Source organism: Eucalyptus grandis, chromosome 10 (assembly GCF_016545825.1).
Source record: "Eucalyptus grandis isolate ANBG69807.140 chromosome 10, ASM1654582v1, whole genome shotgun sequence".
In the NCBI taxonomy this organism is placed as follows: Eukaryota; Viridiplantae; Streptophyta; class Magnoliopsida; order Myrtales; family Myrtaceae; genus Eucalyptus; species Eucalyptus grandis.
In genome coordinates this window covers 1,940,241-1,959,100 of record NC_052621.1, presented here as the reverse complement: position 1 = coordinate 1,959,100, position 18,860 = coordinate 1,940,241, and the positions used below count along the sequence as shown (strand labels likewise).

General features: G+C 41.1%; 4 protein-coding genes across 5 annotated transcripts; 1 reads left to right on the top strand and 3 right to left on the bottom strand.

The window, feature by feature from the left end:
- The first annotated feature begins 1,536 nt into the window (after positions 1-1,536).
- Positions 1,537-4,765, top strand: LOC104421002 (phosphoglucan phosphatase LSF2, chloroplastic). The gene is made up of 5 exons (XM_010032809.3): positions 1,537-1,865; positions 2,570-2,775; positions 3,069-3,239; positions 3,735-3,946; positions 4,409-4,765. Exons 1-4 carry the CDS (start codon positions 1,568-1,570, stop codon positions 3,936-3,938), a joined length of 879 nt encoding a protein of 292 aa, XP_010031111.1. The 5' UTR covers positions 1,537-1,567; the 3' UTR covers positions 3,939-3,946; positions 4,409-4,765.
- A 152-nt stretch (positions 4,766-4,917) lies between these two features.
- Positions 4,918-10,926, bottom strand: LOC104421001. 2 transcript variants are annotated; one of them, XM_010032806.3, is made up of 15 exons: positions 10,670-10,925; positions 10,388-10,552; positions 9,901-9,999; positions 9,656-9,790; positions 9,467-9,535; positions 9,294-9,390; positions 9,103-9,205; positions 8,163-8,367; positions 7,853-7,966; positions 6,702-6,833; positions 6,444-6,524; positions 6,048-6,164; positions 5,864-5,933; positions 5,644-5,744; positions 4,918-5,137 (listed from the first exon to the last, which is right to left on the bottom strand). In XM_010032806.3, the coding sequence occupies exons 1-14, from the start codon at positions 10,769-10,771 to the stop codon at positions 5,716-5,718; spliced, it is 1,518 nt and encodes a 505-aa protein (XP_010031108.2). In that variant the 5' UTR covers positions 10,772-10,925; the 3' UTR covers positions 4,918-5,137; positions 5,644-5,715. The 2 variants fall into 2 exon arrangements, with proteins under 2 accessions (XP_010031108.2, XP_010031109.2); XM_010032807.3 differs by lacking the exon at positions 4,918-5,137 and adding an exon at positions 5,305-5,514 and having other exon boundaries at positions 10,670-10,926.
- A 1,017-nt stretch (positions 10,927-11,943) lies between these two features.
- On the bottom strand, positions 11,944-16,794 carry LOC104421000 (mini-chromosome maintenance complex-binding protein). The gene is made up of 14 exons (XM_010032805.3): positions 16,553-16,794; positions 15,982-16,095; positions 15,776-15,883; positions 15,391-15,522; positions 15,263-15,307; positions 14,825-14,944; positions 14,549-14,698; positions 14,153-14,224; positions 13,956-14,069; positions 13,601-13,803; positions 13,369-13,504; positions 12,941-13,168; positions 12,385-12,452; positions 11,944-12,289 (listed from the first exon to the last, which is right to left on the bottom strand). Exons 1-14 carry the CDS (start codon positions 16,718-16,720, stop codon positions 12,175-12,177), a joined length of 1,773 nt encoding a protein of 590 aa, XP_010031107.2. The 5' UTR covers positions 16,721-16,794; the 3' UTR covers positions 11,944-12,174.
- A 636-nt stretch (positions 16,795-17,430) lies between these two features.
- Positions 17,431-18,727, bottom strand: LOC104420999. Its single transcript, XM_010032804.3, has 3 exons — positions 18,212-18,727; positions 17,959-18,022; positions 17,431-17,841 (listed from the first exon to the last, which is right to left on the bottom strand). Exons 1-3 carry the CDS (start codon positions 18,503-18,505, stop codon positions 17,669-17,671), a joined length of 531 nt encoding a protein of 176 aa, XP_010031106.1. The 5' UTR covers positions 18,506-18,727; the 3' UTR covers positions 17,431-17,668.
- Between the last annotated feature and the right edge of the window lie 133 nt (positions 18,728-18,860).

The window sequence follows — 18,860 nt, the reverse complement described above, 5'->3', positions numbered from 1 at the left end:
TACATCGAATTGAGGGGCGCCGACTCTTTCTATCAATTCGAGGATAAGTAATAAAAAATTCATGTAGATAACGTTATTCCAAAAAGGCTGTGGTCCCGCAACGTTCTCGTGAAAAGCAAGTAATATAACCAAGAAATATTTGTGTTCCTATGTTGAAATTGTTTTCATTGTTTTGATAATGAAGTTGCTATTTGGCGGTATTAACCGATGATTGCACCAATACACCAGCCACCGATAGATCAGTTGCTCCTACGTACACCGGGCTTGTACAACTTGTGGACTATTGATCTCCTGAATGGGCTCATGTCCTCATCAAATTTGAACAATCCGCGACACCTCTGCTCGGGTCCTCACCAACCATGCCCGGGTTCGGGTCCCTCTAGCCTTGGCCCAAGTCCTTGGTGCCCATGCCCAAGTCCTTGCGGTTGTGCTTGGATACTGAACTCCTGTGCTTGGGTCTCCAACGGTTGTGTTGAGTTCTCGGCTCCCTTACTAAGTCAAGACTTGAGTCTCTTGAAGCCAAGCTCAGGTTTATAAAGACTAGGCCGAAATCCATCAATGACAGGCTTAAGACCCTGGTGCCTATGCCTGGATCCCTGTTGGTCGGTCATGCCTAGATACTCAACTTTCGTGTCCAAGTCACTAACACCTAAGCTAAGGTCCATCAATATCAGGATTAAGCCTCCATGACCATGCTTGAGTTCCCAATGGTTGGCTCGAGAAAGTATGTCTTCTACGATTGAGACTCCAGCGGTTAAATATTTCTTGTATCACACGAATAATGCATATCTACTTAGGAAAATAAAATGTAGTTTTCCATTTCCAATGATGAAAAATAATTTCAAGCTCATTTTCAAATGTTAACCCAATGCAAGAAAAATCCTAAAAAATAATTTCTTCAAAAACATTCTCCCAAAAAAAATGTCAACATTTTCATGAAATAATTAAAGCTTTACATTAATATTTTGGTTTACAATTGAAACAATAAATAAGCGGGATAATGACATAAATAGTCCTTAAATTTTGTCTCAATGTGCAATTTGGTCCATAGATTTTTAATTTGTTCTATATAATTTTTGAACTTTAACACAATGTGTAATATGATCCATGAATTTTTAATTTGTTTAATGTAACTTTTGAACATTTAGTACATATTCAATCCGATGCATGAAGTATATAAAAATATTCAATGTAGATTAGTTGAGGACCACATTAAAAAAATTAAAAGTTCAGGGATCATATTGAACAAATTAAAAATTTATGGGTCAAATTATATATTGAGCTAAAGTTCATGGGCTATTTTTATTAATTTCCCTAAAATAAACTCTGGGAATTCGAGTGCATTTCGACTTGACCAACCCTCGGGAAGTTAATGCGAGTTCTAACGTAGCAAAACCTAGAAGGAAGAAAATTCAAGAAGGGAATTGACCTTAAAAGTCCTTTACATAGACGCGCAAAATGGGCAAAAAGTACGAGGACATTATGGTCAAACGAGGGATGCTGTGGAAATCCTTTTTAAGGTTGTACCCAAACCCAGTGGTGGGATCAGAGAAGAAGACGCGAGAGAATGGAGGCCATTGGCAAAACCTGCTGCCCTTCCTTGGTCCTCATGTACCCCCTCGACAAAGATGCAATCTTTACGATGAAGGAGAGGAAGCACGGGCACGTGCGCGCTGTCGTGGGTTCCAGCAATCCCTTCAAGCTGAGCAGAATCTCGTGTGGAGGAGTATCAGAAGATGGGGTGGAGCCTAGGCAGAAACCCACCACAATGAGGGTGTCAGCTGTTCCCGGAAGCAGGACGGAGGATTATAACACAGCCATGAAGAGGATGATGAGGAGCCCTTATGAATATCACCATGATCTTGGTAAAAATCCGTTGATTCCCCCCCCCTTTTTTTTCTGGTCTGTACGTGTATTTTTCACAAGATATTTATCGATTTAGGTTCTACAGTAGTGTTGCTGATCTCGCAGTTGGGAAAGTTCCTGTTTTTATGTTTCGTTAGTTGTGTCTCAGCACGATGGGTTGGTCAGTTTTGGCTGATTGAGAATGCTAGGACGAAGGGATTCTTTTCCGTCTTTCGTTGACTTTATGGCCTGCATTACTTTTCTGCGCATATTCTAATGAGTAAATATGTTCAGATTCATGAATGTAGTGCATGTTCTGTGATGATCCTTTTGACTTTGTCACGTTGTAGATCACCCCCCCCAACTCTACTCTTGGTTTTGTTTCTTTAGTGTAAACAATTCGTGGGTCTACTTGTTTTCCTTCTAATGGCCGACTGCCTTTTTGCTAAAGTCAGATTATGTGCAGCGACAAACCATCGTCGTTCGGTTAAAGTCCGTTGACAAAAATTGAAATTGTCTCCCTTTGCCTAAAGAACTATCAGTATCAGCAATGGAGCAAAAGGGAATCCTAAAAGCTTTAAGCTTTTTGGTCGGATACCTGAGTTACGTTCATTTTATTATGTGTTTATGCTTGTGAACATCAGTAATTCCTTTCCAGCGACTAGATGCTAAATGTGGCTGGTTGAAGTATTGTGATGATCTAATAGTCAGATCCTGTGTTCAGGCATGAATTACACACTGATAACTGATAATTTGATCGTGGGCTCGCAGCCTCAGAAACCTGAAGATATTGATCATCTTAAACACGAAGAGAATGTGGCTTACATATTAAATTTGCAGCAAGATAGGGACATTGAATACTGGGGAGTTGACTTCCAGGCTATCCTGAGAAGATGTCAAGAACTTGGAATCCAGCATATGAGAAGGCCGGTGAGCGAACATATTTCGCCCTCTTTCTAGAAAATGTTGCTTCAGCTATATTATGTTTAAAGTTTCCACTTTGGAAAATTCAAGCAATGTTATTCCATTTTTGAGATTCAAGAATAGTAAATTCATGTTGTCCACTAACATGGAGATGACATGAAAACACTATGAGATCTCTTTCGCAGTTATTGTAGCCTTAGAAAATTGTCTATGTTTGGTTCTATTAATGAATGAATAGACTGCCTATTTCATAATCACCATTATAATGTGTCTTTTCATTTTTGTTTGGTGCACTGTAGGCAAGAGATTTCGACCCAGATTCGTTGAGAAGTGGATTACCCAAAGCTGTGTCATCTTTAGAGTGGGCAATCTCAGATGGAAAAGGGAGGGTTTATGTGCACTGTACAGCTGGTCTTGGAAGGGCCCCTGCCGTTGCAGTTGCTTATTTGTACTGGTTCTGTGGCATGGATGTGAGTCCTCGCATCGATACTTCTTTCCTCAAAGCACTAATTTACTGCTTTCAGATCGATTCTTTGACAACTGTGGGATTATGGACATGGAAAAAAAAAAACTATCTTGCCATTTAAGCCTATCTGGTATTCAACTTTTTTGCAGAATTTAGTAAGTATAGTGATTTTCTTTAGGTTTTGGTCCTTGAGCTTCCTTCCTTTTACCAATGATGTCATGCTTGTGCATGCAATTTACAATTACCTTCAAGATGCTATTATGTTGAATGGAAATGCATTAAAAAGATAAAGTGGATAAGCTGCTTTTTCTTTTACTGCTGACCTTGTAGGAGGTAAGGCACTTTCATTTCATAAAGTTGGTGACTTGACTGAACTTACTTCTGGTATACATAACATAAACCGCATGATGGGTTTTCTATTTTAGGTTGATTAAATCTCTTAAGCTATTTGCTTAAATTTTTGTAACATCTGAATCTATGATTTGTGGCAATGGAGCAGCTGAACAAGGCTTATGCCTTTCTGACTGCAAAACGACCTTGTGGTCCGAATAAAAGAGCCATACGTGGAGCTACCTATGACCTGGCCAAGAATGATCCGGGGAAGGAGCCTTTTGAGAGTCTTCCAGAATATGCTTTTGAAGGTATAGCTGATTGGGAGAGAAGCTGGATTCAGGACCGTGTACGTTCTCTTCGTGGGACTTGAATGCCCATGTAAGGACTCTCTTTCCTTCTTTCTGTCAATTTGCCAAGGCTCTCTCTTCTCGCTGAGATGGAATTGAATGTCCATATAATAGACAGTTTTAACTATTCTATTCTCTACGTCAGGTTTTTGGTTCACGGGATTTGGTCATTCATATTTGGCAAGATCCTCTTATCAATCATTTAGATTGCTATTAAAGCATGTGTGAAACTGAAGATCTGAGTGATATGTTTGTCTAATCGTTATTTTGTATCCGAAGAGCATCAAATTAGGTATTTACATGGCTTGATTTGTTTGAATTGATTAGGCTTGGCTTCATGCTCTTAAGGTGATCATGCTCTTGAGATCTGAGAAACTATTTAAAGACTCTTTGGGTTCAGTGTGCGCCCTAGTCTTCCTTACTTATAAGTGCTTTTCCATTTTAACTCCTGGCTACATCTGTTCTATAACGCATCCCTGATATTTGGTTGTAGGTGTCCGCTTATTGGATACCTTTGCCTAGACAACTTCTTCCCTATGATACCATCAGAGGTTCGGAGCATGGAACAATTTTATGGAGGGTAGTTGAGGCAGAGAAGAATGGCCTCTGTTGGTTTACTGTTACAGGCACATAAACCTTGGCATCCTTGAGGATTATACAAAACTTGGTTGGAAAAGAATTTGAAACCCATTGTCGTTTAATATAAATGGTTTTTCAATTTTATATGTACACTGAGAACATCGACGCATGCTGTTGATATGATGTCAGGTGCCGGTTCCTTTTTGTAGTACAATGGAGGTCCAACGAACCGTACTCGACGGTGAATAGAAATGGTTTATTTGAGCTCTCATATTTCTAGAGTTTAAGATTGGTACCTGCTAATTCAATCCGAGAGCATGGCTTAGGAATTTAACGCATATTTGATTGGTAACCCATGCAATGGAGGTTTTTGTTTTTAATCCATGCTTGTAATTGGCATCATGTGAGGCAAAATGTTCCGTCTTCTGTGAACAGAACCAGAGGGAAATGTGATTTCAGGAAAGTCAAATTTGGTTCTGTATCTCAATGCTGCCGTGATTTTTAAACCACTAGAGTGAATCCATGGCCTACAACAATATAAACCTGAACTGGCTGTGGTCCCGATTGGAAAAGTAGAAAATGCAAGTGGGATGCATCGAGGAGCACTTGCCAGCTCCGAAGCTCCAGCCATTGAGGATGCAACCTGCAATGGTATTCCACAGTTTAGCTTAGACTTGTCTCAACTTTTAAGCCATTCAACAGATTTAGGGTACTTGTTTTGCTTCGAGAGCAAATCGTTATTTAATGAAACAAGAGCCTACAACAAGAGCCTGAATGAAAGCTTCAGGTAAGGACAGAAGCACTTGCAGGTGCCAACGAAGCATGTACTTCATAGCGAATGGAGTGCAAATTATACAGAAGCAGCACATGCAAGAAACCCACATTAAAGTCATCAAAATCAGATTTCAAAAAGCCCAACAAAGTTCCTTCCAGATTTATGATGTATGTGATTGCTTCGAGAAGCTCAAAAGCTGTGAGAACTTTTCCATTGGCAAAAGCCAAATGCCAATAATTCTGAGCCTGCGGTATAGAAAATATTTAAGGACATTTGATCTCTACTAACACCAAACCATGGTGAATTCTCAGAGAAGAAATTCTGTTGCAATTGCATTATATTTGATAAAAGATCATTCGGATAAGATTAACCACCTGCAACTGTTCCACTGCACACAATGAGGCCGAGCATGTCTGATGCTTCCGTTGAGAAGATAAGCTCGAACATCATGAGATATGATCACCACTATAAAATTCTATTCAAAAGAAGTTAAAAGTGTTCCGCTAAGTGAATGAACTTTCTTATATATGAAAAAATTCCTCATAATATACAGATATGGCTGTGAAGTAAATATGCTCTAGGAAGTAATGGTACTCTTGTGTCGTGCAAGCTGTGCCTGGCGCCGCCCTAGGTGGAATGCTGTGAAAATCCATAGTAAACAAACCTAAGGTAGCCCACGGAGAAAAGTAAGAAGGTATAATTAACGCACAGCAATAAGCATAGCTATTTTGGTTTATAGTAAAAGACTCATCCAACATAAAATCAGTTCTCCACGTACAGGCAAGGCATATAGGGAGACCGTTGATATTTTCCCATTGAGAGAGCCAAAAAGCAACTTGAACATTCCAGCTGCCGTGGCATCACCTAATCTCTGGACAATAACATCTATGCATACCTGCATTTATACATATCAGGAATAAGTCTCCCGTAATTCCCAGCATTTCTTCTTCATCATCATGTCATAGCACTAGCAGTATTCAGATGAAACGGAGTAAGACTCATTCATCATCCCAAAAGCCAAAACCAGTCTGACCACGAATCAATAGTACCATGCACATGACAGAAGTTCTAAATGATTTGACAAAATCATCCTAATCAACTTGCAGTTATGTTTACCCAAAATAAAAAACTTAACGATAGATAAACAACTTTATCAATGAGTTAATATTCATACCTTAGCTTTGTACTTCTCATCCTGCGAGACTACAGTAAACAAAAGTTCTCTTCCAGGCCTTGTAACAACATACGTGACAACCTGAAATTGCAGATACTATATCACCCCTCTTTTGTTTTCATGCTTCTATATTTAAGACTACAAAAAAGTGTGAATTCAGGAGGATGAAATGAGGAATTGCAGATGTAGAAATTACGGTCGGATAAATTCAACATCTCTAGATGATATATAGATAATAAATAAGGCATAGTTTAACACCTTTCGCAAGGTCTCAGAAATTGCAACTGCCACCCAAGTAGGCCAAACTGCAACCACGGCCACATTCAACAAGGCAACCAAAGGAGCAGAACAGATAGCAACAGTAACCCCAGCAACAGCAAGAATGCGACCCTACAATAAATGCAAGTTTGAAACTCCAAATCAAGAATAATGGCATAGATTATTATCAAAATAGATACAAAATAAAGCTTCTCTAGCATTTAAAGGACATCCCTGAGGCTGCAAACTATTTAGAGTGGCAGGAAATGTATATATAATATAATAAAATGGTCCAATATGCAATGTCCCATGAATTAGACAAAACCAACATATTAATAACAAAGATGATCGAATTTGCAACCACGACCGACCACATTTAACAAGGCAACTAAAGGAGCAAAAATAATAGCAACAGTAACCCCAGCAACAGCAAGAATGCAACCACCCTACAATATATGCAAGTTTTAAATGAATAATGACATAGATTAGTATCAAAATAGATACAAAATAAAGCTTCTCTAGAATTTAAAGGACACCCCTAAGGCAGCAAACTATTAGAGTGGTACGGAATGTATATGCAATATAATAAAAAAGGTGATCCAATTTGCAATGTCCCATGAATTAGACAAAAACAAATATTAAATAAAAGAGAACCTCAAATCTTAAATCTCTTTAAGATGAAATCAAGGTGCATCAGAATCACAATACAGAGAAATTTGCATAAGTTTTGACGTACAAATAGCACTTCCATTTAAGTTGGAGAAAAGCTTCAACTCAGACCAGATTAAATGAAGAAGTTAGTTGCTTGGCAATCACATATAGCCAAGGATGCAAGGTCTTATTGAAGGAAAAAAATTGCTTCAGGAGCTTAAAATACCATGGTCTATTTATAAGGGCAAAAATAAGTTCTCCCTTGTTTCAGAAGTTTACATTCTATTTTTAAAAGGAGATTGCTCATAACGACCACTCAAGCAAAACAACAGTGAAAGTAAATGGATGGCTCCATGAATCTGCCCAACATTCAAGCAAAAGAACAGAGAAGCAAAACAATATCCACTAAGCACATCCCTCCAAACAAATTAATAACATCCATGTAAGTGACCACCTAATGTTCATCCATCCAAACTGCAGAAATTTTAAAAATTTAATACCGTCAATGTGAGTTGGCCTGCAAGTATGAAGATGGCAATGAAGCTGTTAATCTGGGCAAACAATTTTCTCCGATCAGTTGAGCTTGAAACAGCCATTGCTATCACAGTAACTTTCTGCAGTTGTAGGCACATGGAAATTCAGTAAAAATCCTCCATGTCTGGAAGAAAAGGCAAATGAATAGACATCCAAAGGAAACCTTGGTTACAAAATGCTCAAAGGAAAACCTTCAGTAGGTATAAATTCTGCAGGCAGTCATAAGACTATTTTAAAAACATTACATTCAAATTTAAAGCCATAAGCTTATCTTACCTGAAAATAGAAGAATGATGAGACAACTGCACTCAGCCAGAGAAATAAAGAGACATGTAATAGATATGTGGAGGATAAAATAAGCCAGAGTCCATCTAAAATTGCACAAAGCTGAGGCTTCACCGCTGAAGTAGCTGATGTGGGAGAAGAAACAGCAGGTTCGGTCTTCCCATCAGAGTCATTTTGTTGATCAGCATCAATTTGTCTAAAAGAAAAGGATTAACAAAGCTTAGCACAAAGTTTGTCTGCCCAACAAGTCAAGAGAAAGGCTGCATAATCATGGTAATCCAACATAAGAAAACTAAGCTCACGATTGCCAGAAAATCAAGCCAAAATGGTTGGGTTTCATTTCAGAAAGTTTGACTCTCGTAGTCTAAGCTCACTATTGCTGGAACATGGGCTTGGGATATGTGACTTGAAACCAAACGAATCATGGTAGGGACAAATCTGAACATCAAGTGGAAATTCACCTATATGTATTCCAACTTGTCTTACCAAAGCTATCTTCCTTTCAAATCTCACATATATCAGAAAGAGACTCATCATCTGAATTTGGCAGACAGAGTAATGATTGACATTTAAGGAGGAAGGTAATAATCCCATACGATGAGACAAGGCCACAATAAGTTCAATGAGAAAGTTAACCCAGCCTCTTAAATTTATTCACGAACCATTCATTAAAGACTCCATGATCCACTTCACAAACTATAAAGGATTTCCAAATGTTACTTGAAGATTAAATTATCTTCAGCACTATGAGGAAATCACAGCTGCTCAATTTCAAACATGTAATCGTTTTGTGCCTACAGTAGTGCCTAGCAATGCTCCACATGCAAGCACAAGGTTTCTAAAAAAGACCGACCCCATGGCAGCAAGCATTCCACATTTAATGTTTTCTGCAGTTCATATGAAAAATGGAAGTACATAAAATCCACCTAACCTGATGGGAGATAACTCTTCAGGAATATGAGATAAATCTTGGTTGATCCCTTTTGACGATTGTGCAGCAAGTTCCAGAAAAAGGGCAGCAAAGAGAAGCAACACTGAAGTCGAAAGAGTCCGATATTCACAACTGAAGGGAGAAAGAGAAATAGGACAAAACTTTAGAGTGTGAAGTAGGGAGATACATACACGGACCCAACCAGGCCATTAGCGTGGCAAACACAGAACCAAACAGCTGGCCTAGCGTAGCACCCGCACCAATGAAACCGAAGAGTCTTGAACCTGACTGGATACAGAATCAAGTGAGAATGATAGAGTTTATACTAGTTACTTAATGACATAACACATGGCAACACACAAACCTCACTGTCCATCACATCAATCACTCTAGCCCAAGTTGATGAAATAGTGATGAGATTAAGCAAAGCAACCTGCAAAGGCAAAATCCGTCGATTAGAATTCCACTTGACTGTCAATGACCAAAATGTCCAAAATGAGCAATAGCTGGTTTGTTTCCGAATGTAGGTACATAAATTGGATATATATCATACCCAAAGGAACAATCCCACTCGAACTGACACGTAAAACCATCCATATTCCTTCCCACCTGCGTGAGATGAAGGAGTGGCGTGATTGATGTCAACGCCTGCCTCCTCATCTGTTGCGGAAGACAAAGCAACAGGCCCCTAGAGAACAAAAACAAAAGGCTAGCCTCAAATCAGATTTAACAAACAGAAGATCGTATCAGAATCTTCTCCCGATGGAAAATACTACCACTCAGAATTCTCTCTCGTACCTTCCATACGTATAGTGAAAACCCGGGCGAGGAAAATTGCCATAGAGTGAAGAATATGACAAGTGTTATGCTGAAGAACCTGTGAATCAAAACCAGAGCCTGAAATTTCAAAAAAGAACCTGATTACAAGACCATATACCTAAGAGCGAAAAAATTCGAACACATTTAAAATAGCTACCTAAAGAAGAATGCCAATCCTAACTAGAAGGAATAGACATGGCGATTAAATGGAACAAGAAAAGAAAAAGAGTCCAAGCCGATCGCCAGAATCGAGTCCAAAAATAGCAATCCCATTTCGTTGATTCGAATCCCTATCTCCACGAAGCTACAAAAGAATCACGACACGCACACGCATGATCTCCCGTAACGACTCTCTCACGTCGTTCATTGCACCATCAAACAGCGCGAACCGGCGCAAATTACCGATGCCAAGCGAAGAGAAGGAAGGATCGCGGGAAGGCTGGTACGGAAGAAGGATATACAACACCTTGCCTTTAGAGAGGTTAGGCGAAGAGAAGATGAGCGTCGAGACAGGGGCGGCGACCAGAGTGAGCAGCAACGATCCGACGAAGAGGCCGGGGAGGTTCGACAGTCCAAGAGAGATCGCGCCGTCGTCGCGCAGCGGGAGCACCATGAAGTAGGCGCTCAGGATCTGCAGCGACATCAATAATCAGCGCGCGCACTCGCAGGCAATGATAACGCGTCGAGCGAAGACGCGCGAGGCGACGGGAAATCGGTCGCCGGCGGTGAGGGAATGGGAGGGACTTACGAAGAAGAAGCAGGAGGAAGCGTGGAGGAGAGAGGAGGTCTCGTGGGGGTGCACCGAGACGAAGTGGGACACGATCGCGTGCGATCGGGGCCGGTTGCTCATTTCTGCTCTGAGATCGCGGCCGTCTCCTCTCTCTCTCTCTCTCTCTCTCTCTCTCTGTCTATCTCTGTGAAGGAGAATCGGGCAGCTTCAAGCCGTTGCCGTCGCCATTGCCGACTGAACTGAAGGTTGACCAGCTCGTTCTCCCTCTCTCTTTCTTCTCTCCTTCAGCTCATTATTATTATTTTTTGGTAAATTCCTTCAGCTCGTTTTTGGTTAGGTTCGAAGTTTCGTTTTGTTTTTGTTCACGTTAAGAAAACGAATAATTTCTCGACCAAAGAAAAGAAAATGGATGATTTGAAAATACTTTTTAGAAAAATGCTCACCCGTATCATTTATTATAGTTAGTTGATTAAAATGTTATCATTGCTGATGACAATTCATATCTAAATAATTTTTATGATCAATGAAAAATATTTTTGGTTTGTATAATTTTGTGTGTGATGTAAACAATAATTTTTTAAATAATTTATTTTGAGGAAACAAACACATTCCTTAATTTCTTAATAATTTTGACGTATTTGACGATTGTCAATACTTAGACAACAACGAAAGATAGTGATAAATAATTATTATTCCTAAAAGATCAATAGCACTTAGGGAAAAAAAAAGGGGATAGTAATATTTTATTTATTAACAGATTTGATTGATCATGATAAATATGTGCCTTAAAATGTTGATTTTGATTATCGAAGCTATATCAATAAACTAGTCTCATCCATCCATTAGATACTAACCGTGATTCCAATTACTTCTCTATCTTTTTTTTCTTTTTTTTTGTATAGTACAGCTCTCTATGGAAAAATTTCGATGTTTTGGATTCGACTAATCAACCGATTAAACCTCAATTCTCATCTTCCAAATGTAATTGGCCCAACAACTAACAATCACATCTATAAACTAACACATACATGATCAGTTAAGGAAATGGAACTGGCTTAGCAGATCAAGTTCCTTCACGAAATTTCGGAGCTATGATCTGGAATTCGTTAAAAATCCAGAGTTTTGGAAATCGCGTGAGCCCAAAAATAAAAACCAGTCCGGTATTATCCCTAACCCATTCCCGGTGGTTCCTAAGCAGGATCATGGCATACCTACTCGAGTTCAAAGGTAAAGAGTTTTTTTCACTACTGCATTTTTTGCAATACATGTGCCGAAAGCGTAGAGGAAATTGGTAAAGCATAGCATCGATGCATTCAGCCCCAAATTGCACTCAGAAGATGTATAGACCCAACAAGTTGTCTCGGTTATAATAAGTCCGCAAAAAGCCGGCTCAATGATTTCGACAGCAAAGAGTTATGTACAGGTGATGCCAATTCAGCAGAAAGTTTGCAGCTTGGAAAGCTGCACTTGCACTTGATATATACTTTGTCAGCAATTTTTGCAAAAGCGGTGGTTTGCACACTTCATGCTAACCTCTCCCACCGCAGCCTCTCGAGTTCCTTGACCATTTGCCAATGTTCCAATGACAGGGAGGTTTCACCGAAACTCAACGACATCAGACGGCCCATTGTCAACAATCTGCAGGGCCGGAAAAGGATGGCATGTCAATCAGATGTAGCACTTGAAATGTAATGGTCACCTGAACTAAAAATAGCAGTTCATCCAACTTTCACCTGCTAAGGTCCTGGCTGCTTAGGTTTCGATTGGCTTGCCTTGCTGCAACCAGATCATTCTCCACCACCTGTGCATATAAACACTCATTATCTCATGACATAAAAATTCGAGTGAATCCCTCCGAAGAAAGAGAAAATAATCTTAATGTGTTGTGTGAAGAATCTTGCATGAGAATTTCTGCCCATCAGACATGTTTTACTGGCAAGAAAGATGCTCAGAACAGCAGTGGCCTTGAATCGACCTCACTGTTGTTAAAAACCACTAGTAACTTTAGAACCCAAGGAAACTGCACATAGAACTCATCCAGGAAATATGCAGCAGGTAACAGTTCTAAAACCATTAGACCAATCACGATGCATAACCTAGCCATGATAATTTCCATTGCTATACTTGCCATATGGTTCTCCAAAAGCAAACAAATAATCAAGTCAAGATGCCGGCTTTATATATGGTGTTGGTGCTGAATGAAAAATCAAATCGATCTAATGAATTACATCCCCGCCTATATGCCAATGGGAAAAAGATTGCCGATGATTGAGTCAATCAAAATCATACCTTCTGCATGTCTGAGTCAATCGAATGTGACAGTGATCTGACAGTAGCCAAGTACCATCGCCAAGCTTCTAGTGTTTCTGCAGCCACCGCTTCACCGGAAGCTACCGAGGAAGGCCGAAAAGGAATAACCAAATCAGCTGGCAAAATAGTTGATTTACCCTCAGAAAGGACAAGTAATTGAAAATCAGCTGCCATCTCCATCTTGTAGTACTTAAAATCATACTCCACCTAAAAACCAACACATTCAGATCATCGGTAAGTCTTTACACACAATGGCACTATGCGCTCTTGACAAACAAGTATGAAAAGATCATGTGTTCTGCTGTAGAGTACTTTCTCAATGCCAAATGCATATCCCGTTGCTCTGAAAAATGATGTGCGCAAGACAAAACTACAAGAGCAGGAAGATAGTTGAAGACAAAAATCACCTTTTGATACTCGCTTAAATATTTTAACAACCTAGCATTTTCAACACCCACAGAATTGAGAGTTCCTGCTTCCAACTGGGTCTCATCAATTGTCAAATGTGTGCCCTCAGGTAGCTGCATCAACCCAGACACCAATCTGCAGTATTAACCATGTCAACAGTAAAAACTGATTCCCAAGATCAATGGTTATTAACCATGAGAACTCATGAGCTACACAGTAGCCATCTTATACCTATTTCTTTCATAATCCTTTTTGGGTGCAAGTGAAGCAGCATTAAGGTAATCCACTGTTAGGGGAACAATATGTGAGAAAGGTAGGAGATCCTTGATTGCCAGGGTAAGTTGATTGCCGAAGATTGATACACTTTCTTTGTTAAAGCAAGTGAGATTGAAAGAGAGCTTTCCAACTGCAAAATTGTCAATCCGAGCATGTACCTGCTTTTGGAGAATCTAGTTATTACCTTTTCCATATCGAACTTGAGAAAGGAAAAAAGAAGCTAAAGATCGAGCATCAGACTACAACAAAGAGAGAAATACTTCAACACGGAAGACAAATTCACAAAGTTGGCAAAGAAATGAATACACACCCTGGATAGAAGATGCAACAATACCAAATGAGCTGCCAGACCATCATTGCCAAGAACGGCTGTAAGATGTGACAGGAGAGTTTGCCTCACCTCTTTGACCAAATGGGGCTTCAGCTGCAGCATTCAGCATAAATCAACAGTTGAGCAAAAGCAAAATGAAAAAGCTTGGACATAGAGATTAAGATATTCAAGTTTACCTCCAAAGGAGTGCTCTGAAGAAAGTCATGAGCTGCGAGCTTTCTGTGAATGAGACAATGGAGACGTGGTACCTGAACCAAGACAAGGCATGTCACAGTACTTCCTTTTATTTTTACTCATTCTAAATGATAAGTACAACGAAATTGTTTGGTTCAATTTACTAGCACATTCGACAAAGTTCAAAAGGACAACACAGGATATTCTGGAGCGATACAGTTGAAGCATCTGATTTGGCTCATTCGGCTGATGGCATTGTTTTAATAGACCTAGGTTTATTCAATCATAACATTTCCACTAAATGAACTGCTGGATGCTATGCAAGGATGCAGACATGTAGAAGAGGTAAAGATTTTGATGCATTGAGTGAGGATGAATTGTGAATTGGTATTCAATACCTTATTTAGGGGCAAAGAAGCCAACATATCTTCAGAAAAGCCATCCAAGAACTCATCATTATCCACTTGGTATTCGGAATCAAAAGTTAGCACTCCAATGAACTCGAACACGTCATTTAGCTTCAATTCGGAGTCTGAAGAATCATATACCTGTATAACCAATATTTTATAGGATTTAATCAGAATGAGGAGAAAATAGAAGACTTCACCAAGTCAAGGATTTGCATTGGTAAGGTTAATGACCAGTTTAGAACCATAAATGTAATATTTACTCACCTTAATAAGACAAGAAAGTGAATCTCCCTCATCTCTGGGCATGGTACAACTGCCAAAACCAGTGCTCCCAGCCACAGATTCCAGCAACTGTAAGTTCTGAGAAGGGTGTCCATCCTCCCTCTATCAATTCGGAAAATATTCAACCATTAAACTACTCTTCTCTACAGATTAATTTGCTGCTGAAGTTCACTGAGCTGGGGAGAAACATGTACCAACAAACCATATGAACCCTACAACTGACCCGTTTTTGCTTAGATGATAAATATTTTATTCTTCTCATCATAAACCAGATATCAACTCAAACTTAAGTCATGAAACTAGTAAACTAAGTAATGTTGCTGTTGATTACTTTATTTAACAGAAATGAAGCCACGCTTCCTTGCAGACTAATAAATTAAAATAAACAGATCATGAATCAGACAAATAGCGAATGCTTACCAATTTTTTGACACCAGAAGATCTTTGAATGCCATCTTCTGAGGTCTGTTAATGCAGAACACATCAGTCGTATGAAAATAAAAACTACAAGATGAGAAAAAGAAAAGCAGGGAAGCGGCTAATTCTACCTCTACATCCATTTGATCAATATCTTCTTTATCTGCTCTCCTGCGCTTTTCCCCGTGTGGGGATGTCTGTTCCACAGGTCTTGCAACAACAGTTCCTGAGGAAGTGTCAGCCCAGGGATTCAATCCTGGAACCTTAAGGCACAAAGAAAGAGGAGAAAAATCAGTTTAACAACAAAAGAACTTGACTCTTAACTCTTTCTCAAAGCAAAAGAACCAAATGTTGGATGAACTAGCTTGCTCATTGTCATTCTCTAACGATAAGATGTTTTTCAGAAGATATAAATGAAATAATTGGTCGAAAGCAGCCAAAACCACAGGGAAACAACAGCTCCGGGAAAGGCAAGGAAGAAGAGACAAATTTTGGGATGTTTCTAATGAAACCCACCTGGATGCAGTAGAGTAAGTGGCGTTCCCAGATATGCATGTCAGGTGAAGAACCCATAGGGAACTGAGAAACATCCCTATATTTATTTGTTCTCCATGATGAGCCATCCTGGGCAGAGTGCAACGCATTACGTTAGTCGCATCGTATCACGTATGCAAAGTATGCAGCAATCACATCCTCACAAGGGCCAGCATATATATATATACCTTGTAAACACCAGCATAGAATTCATTCCCCAACATGTCTTGTATCATACCACGAAAGCGCACGAGCGTGTTGGGCTGAACATGTCCGATATTTTTAGCATTAAGGACCGGAACCTACAGCGGAACAAACCAATCGGATCAAAACAATTAACCCCAAAACAACTTAAGTTCATCATCAGCTAAAATAAGATTTTTGAGTCCTGCCTCATGCAATTGGGTGCTCCAGATCGTCTTCCACTATATTAACATTCGTACTACGTTCAACAGGCCATCGTTATCGAGTATGTAAAACATTAAGCTTTCGATTGATTGCTGATCGACCAATTCAGCATATGTCAAGAAGCTAAGAGTTAGGGGCCAGAACCTAGAAATTTTCACAATCACAGGGGAAGGGCAAGCAACTCCTTTGACGCTTTCGAGAATCTCCTCAAGTCAGATCAAGCCCAAAACGAGGTCAAGCAGAGAAATCGCATGCGATTCCGAACGCCGCGAGGCAAATCGGAGCTAGACACAAAGACCTGGAAGGCGCGTTATGGGGGCGATCGGGAAATGACGACGCCTGCGTCCTTACCTGCGAGAGAGCGCCCTGGTCGAAGAGCACGTCGCGGAAGAGATCGCCGGCGCCCCAGTCCTTGCCGTTGAGCGCCGCCGGATCGGCGCCGGCAGCCACCGCCTTCTCGAAGGTGAACCGGACGGCCCCCAGCGGGTTCGCCAGGCAATCGTACGGCAGCCCCACCATCTCTCTCTCTCTCTCTCTCTGTGTGGATGACTCTCTGAGTGAGTGAGTGCGTGCGAGCGAGCGAGCGAACGAGCGACGCCGATTTCCGAGGCGGCGCGGCGGAAATAAAGGCGCGGTTTTCCCGCCAAATCGTGGGGGGAGCTTCAGTTCCCGCCATTTTCGGCCCCCAACGAGGCCCATCTCACGGCCCGGCGTACATAGGCCCGATCCCATTAACATGGGCCTCCATTCTCGGCCCATTTCCGGGATCTTTGATTTGGTGTTGCTCCCTCCGGACGGCGGCGTGTGCTAGACCTGATCGACGAACGGGCATGTGCGGATTTGAAGCTACGCATTGTGCAAACTTTAGGCTTTTGTTTAGTCGGGCCGACGGTCGGTTCGAAGGATCATACCCCCGAGCTTGCGGATAGGCAAGCCTAGTCGTTTTGCACCCGGCACTTTACAAGGAAGTTACTTGTCCAAGCCCACCCAAATCAATTTCTACTATTCACGACAGTCAGGTCACGAAGGGTGTGAATTGCTTCTTCTTCCTTTTTTTCCGCAAGCGGAACCAAATGAGGGACTGCCCATCTAAGCGTCAGAGCCATGATCATGTCTATCCATGTAATTAGTTGCTCTTCCTGGGCATGACGTGACCCTAAGTTTCGTCGTGAAACAAAGGATCAGAACTCACGGTTTAGTCATCCTTATAGAAACAACACGGTTCGAGGTACTAAAGGAAGTGACATTTCATCCAGAGTTGGAAGAGTAAAACAACCTGTATCCACTCAAAAGGGATAGCCCATCTCTAACAGCAACTGCATGACTTGATAGGAGCAACGTTGTGGGTAAAACACCAGAACAGAACATAACATTTATATAGACTTGTGCACCAATTGGTCTACCAAGCTATGTATGACATATGACTAGAGAGAAGGAGATAAGAAGCAGCTCCTAAATTCTGTTCTGTCATCTGGAGAAGAGCCTGGTGAAGAAGTTGCCTGACGACTTGGAGTTCTCCACGCAAGCGACATGCACGTATCTCCCAAGCTTGTCCACCTGCCTTGGCTCCCCCTTGGTGTCCTTCTTGCATATCTTGCAGGTCTTGTCCACCCATCCCTCCTCCACATATTGCCCGTCCACTAATCCCCACAGATGCAAAACAAAACAGGTTTGAGGTTCAGGGAACGATGTTCCGGCGGCCGGAAAAACACGCAGAAACCGATACAGTCTCGACAAGACAAGGGTTGAATGTTCACCTTCGATGTACGATTTGAAGAAGTCCTTGTATGTCCCTCCGATCTTCCTTCTGAGAGCCCCATACTGCGCAAATGCATCAAATCGCCCGTTAGCAATAACAGGATAAACTTCTCAAGGCAGAATGTCGGCGAGAGCGCTGCGGAACTTGCTGAACTACTAAAGATTGAATTTTTACACATTATCAATGCACGTGTTTGCATACGCTGAAAACAGAGAATGAAAGATTGGAACTTGTTTAGAGTCGAATTGGACCTGCTCTCTGGACATCCTCTCACCGGACCGAGTGGCCTCTCTGGCGTCTTCAAGGAGGTCGGCATCTTCCGGTGACCTCACTTGGGAGAAGTCGAGAGCATCGGTCACGCTCCCGAACAGAGACTGCTTGCTCTGCTTCTTCTCCTTGCCCTCTTCCTTCTTTCCCTTCTCCGATTGAGCCGACACCCTAAACTTATACTTAACAAACTTACTAACCCTCACACCTCCTGCGACATGCGGAAGATAGCTCACGGTGTTGTGCGAAGATGGCAACGGAAGAGCTCTCAGTCCCATGCTTTTTTTCCCCCTTTTTTTCTCTGGCTACCCTGAATAGCTACACGCCTCTCTCTCCACATTTCTCTGCTCCGGTCTTTTATATGTTGCTCGCCATGAGTTCGTGTGTGTGTTGTTTCAAGTTCGAGCGGGGAATCACTGGACAGGAGAACAGGGGATTTCCATGGCTCCTGACGAACTACGTGGATCTCTGTCACGCTTTGGAAAAACCAAAACTAACTCGAGAGTTTTTTTTTTTTTAGCGATAACTCGAGAGTTAGAAAGCAGAGGATTTTGCCGTTTTTTGGGAGCCGCAAGTCCAGCGTGTGGAAATATCTTTTGGACCAGAAATGGGTGGCCCATAATTGCTTGAGAA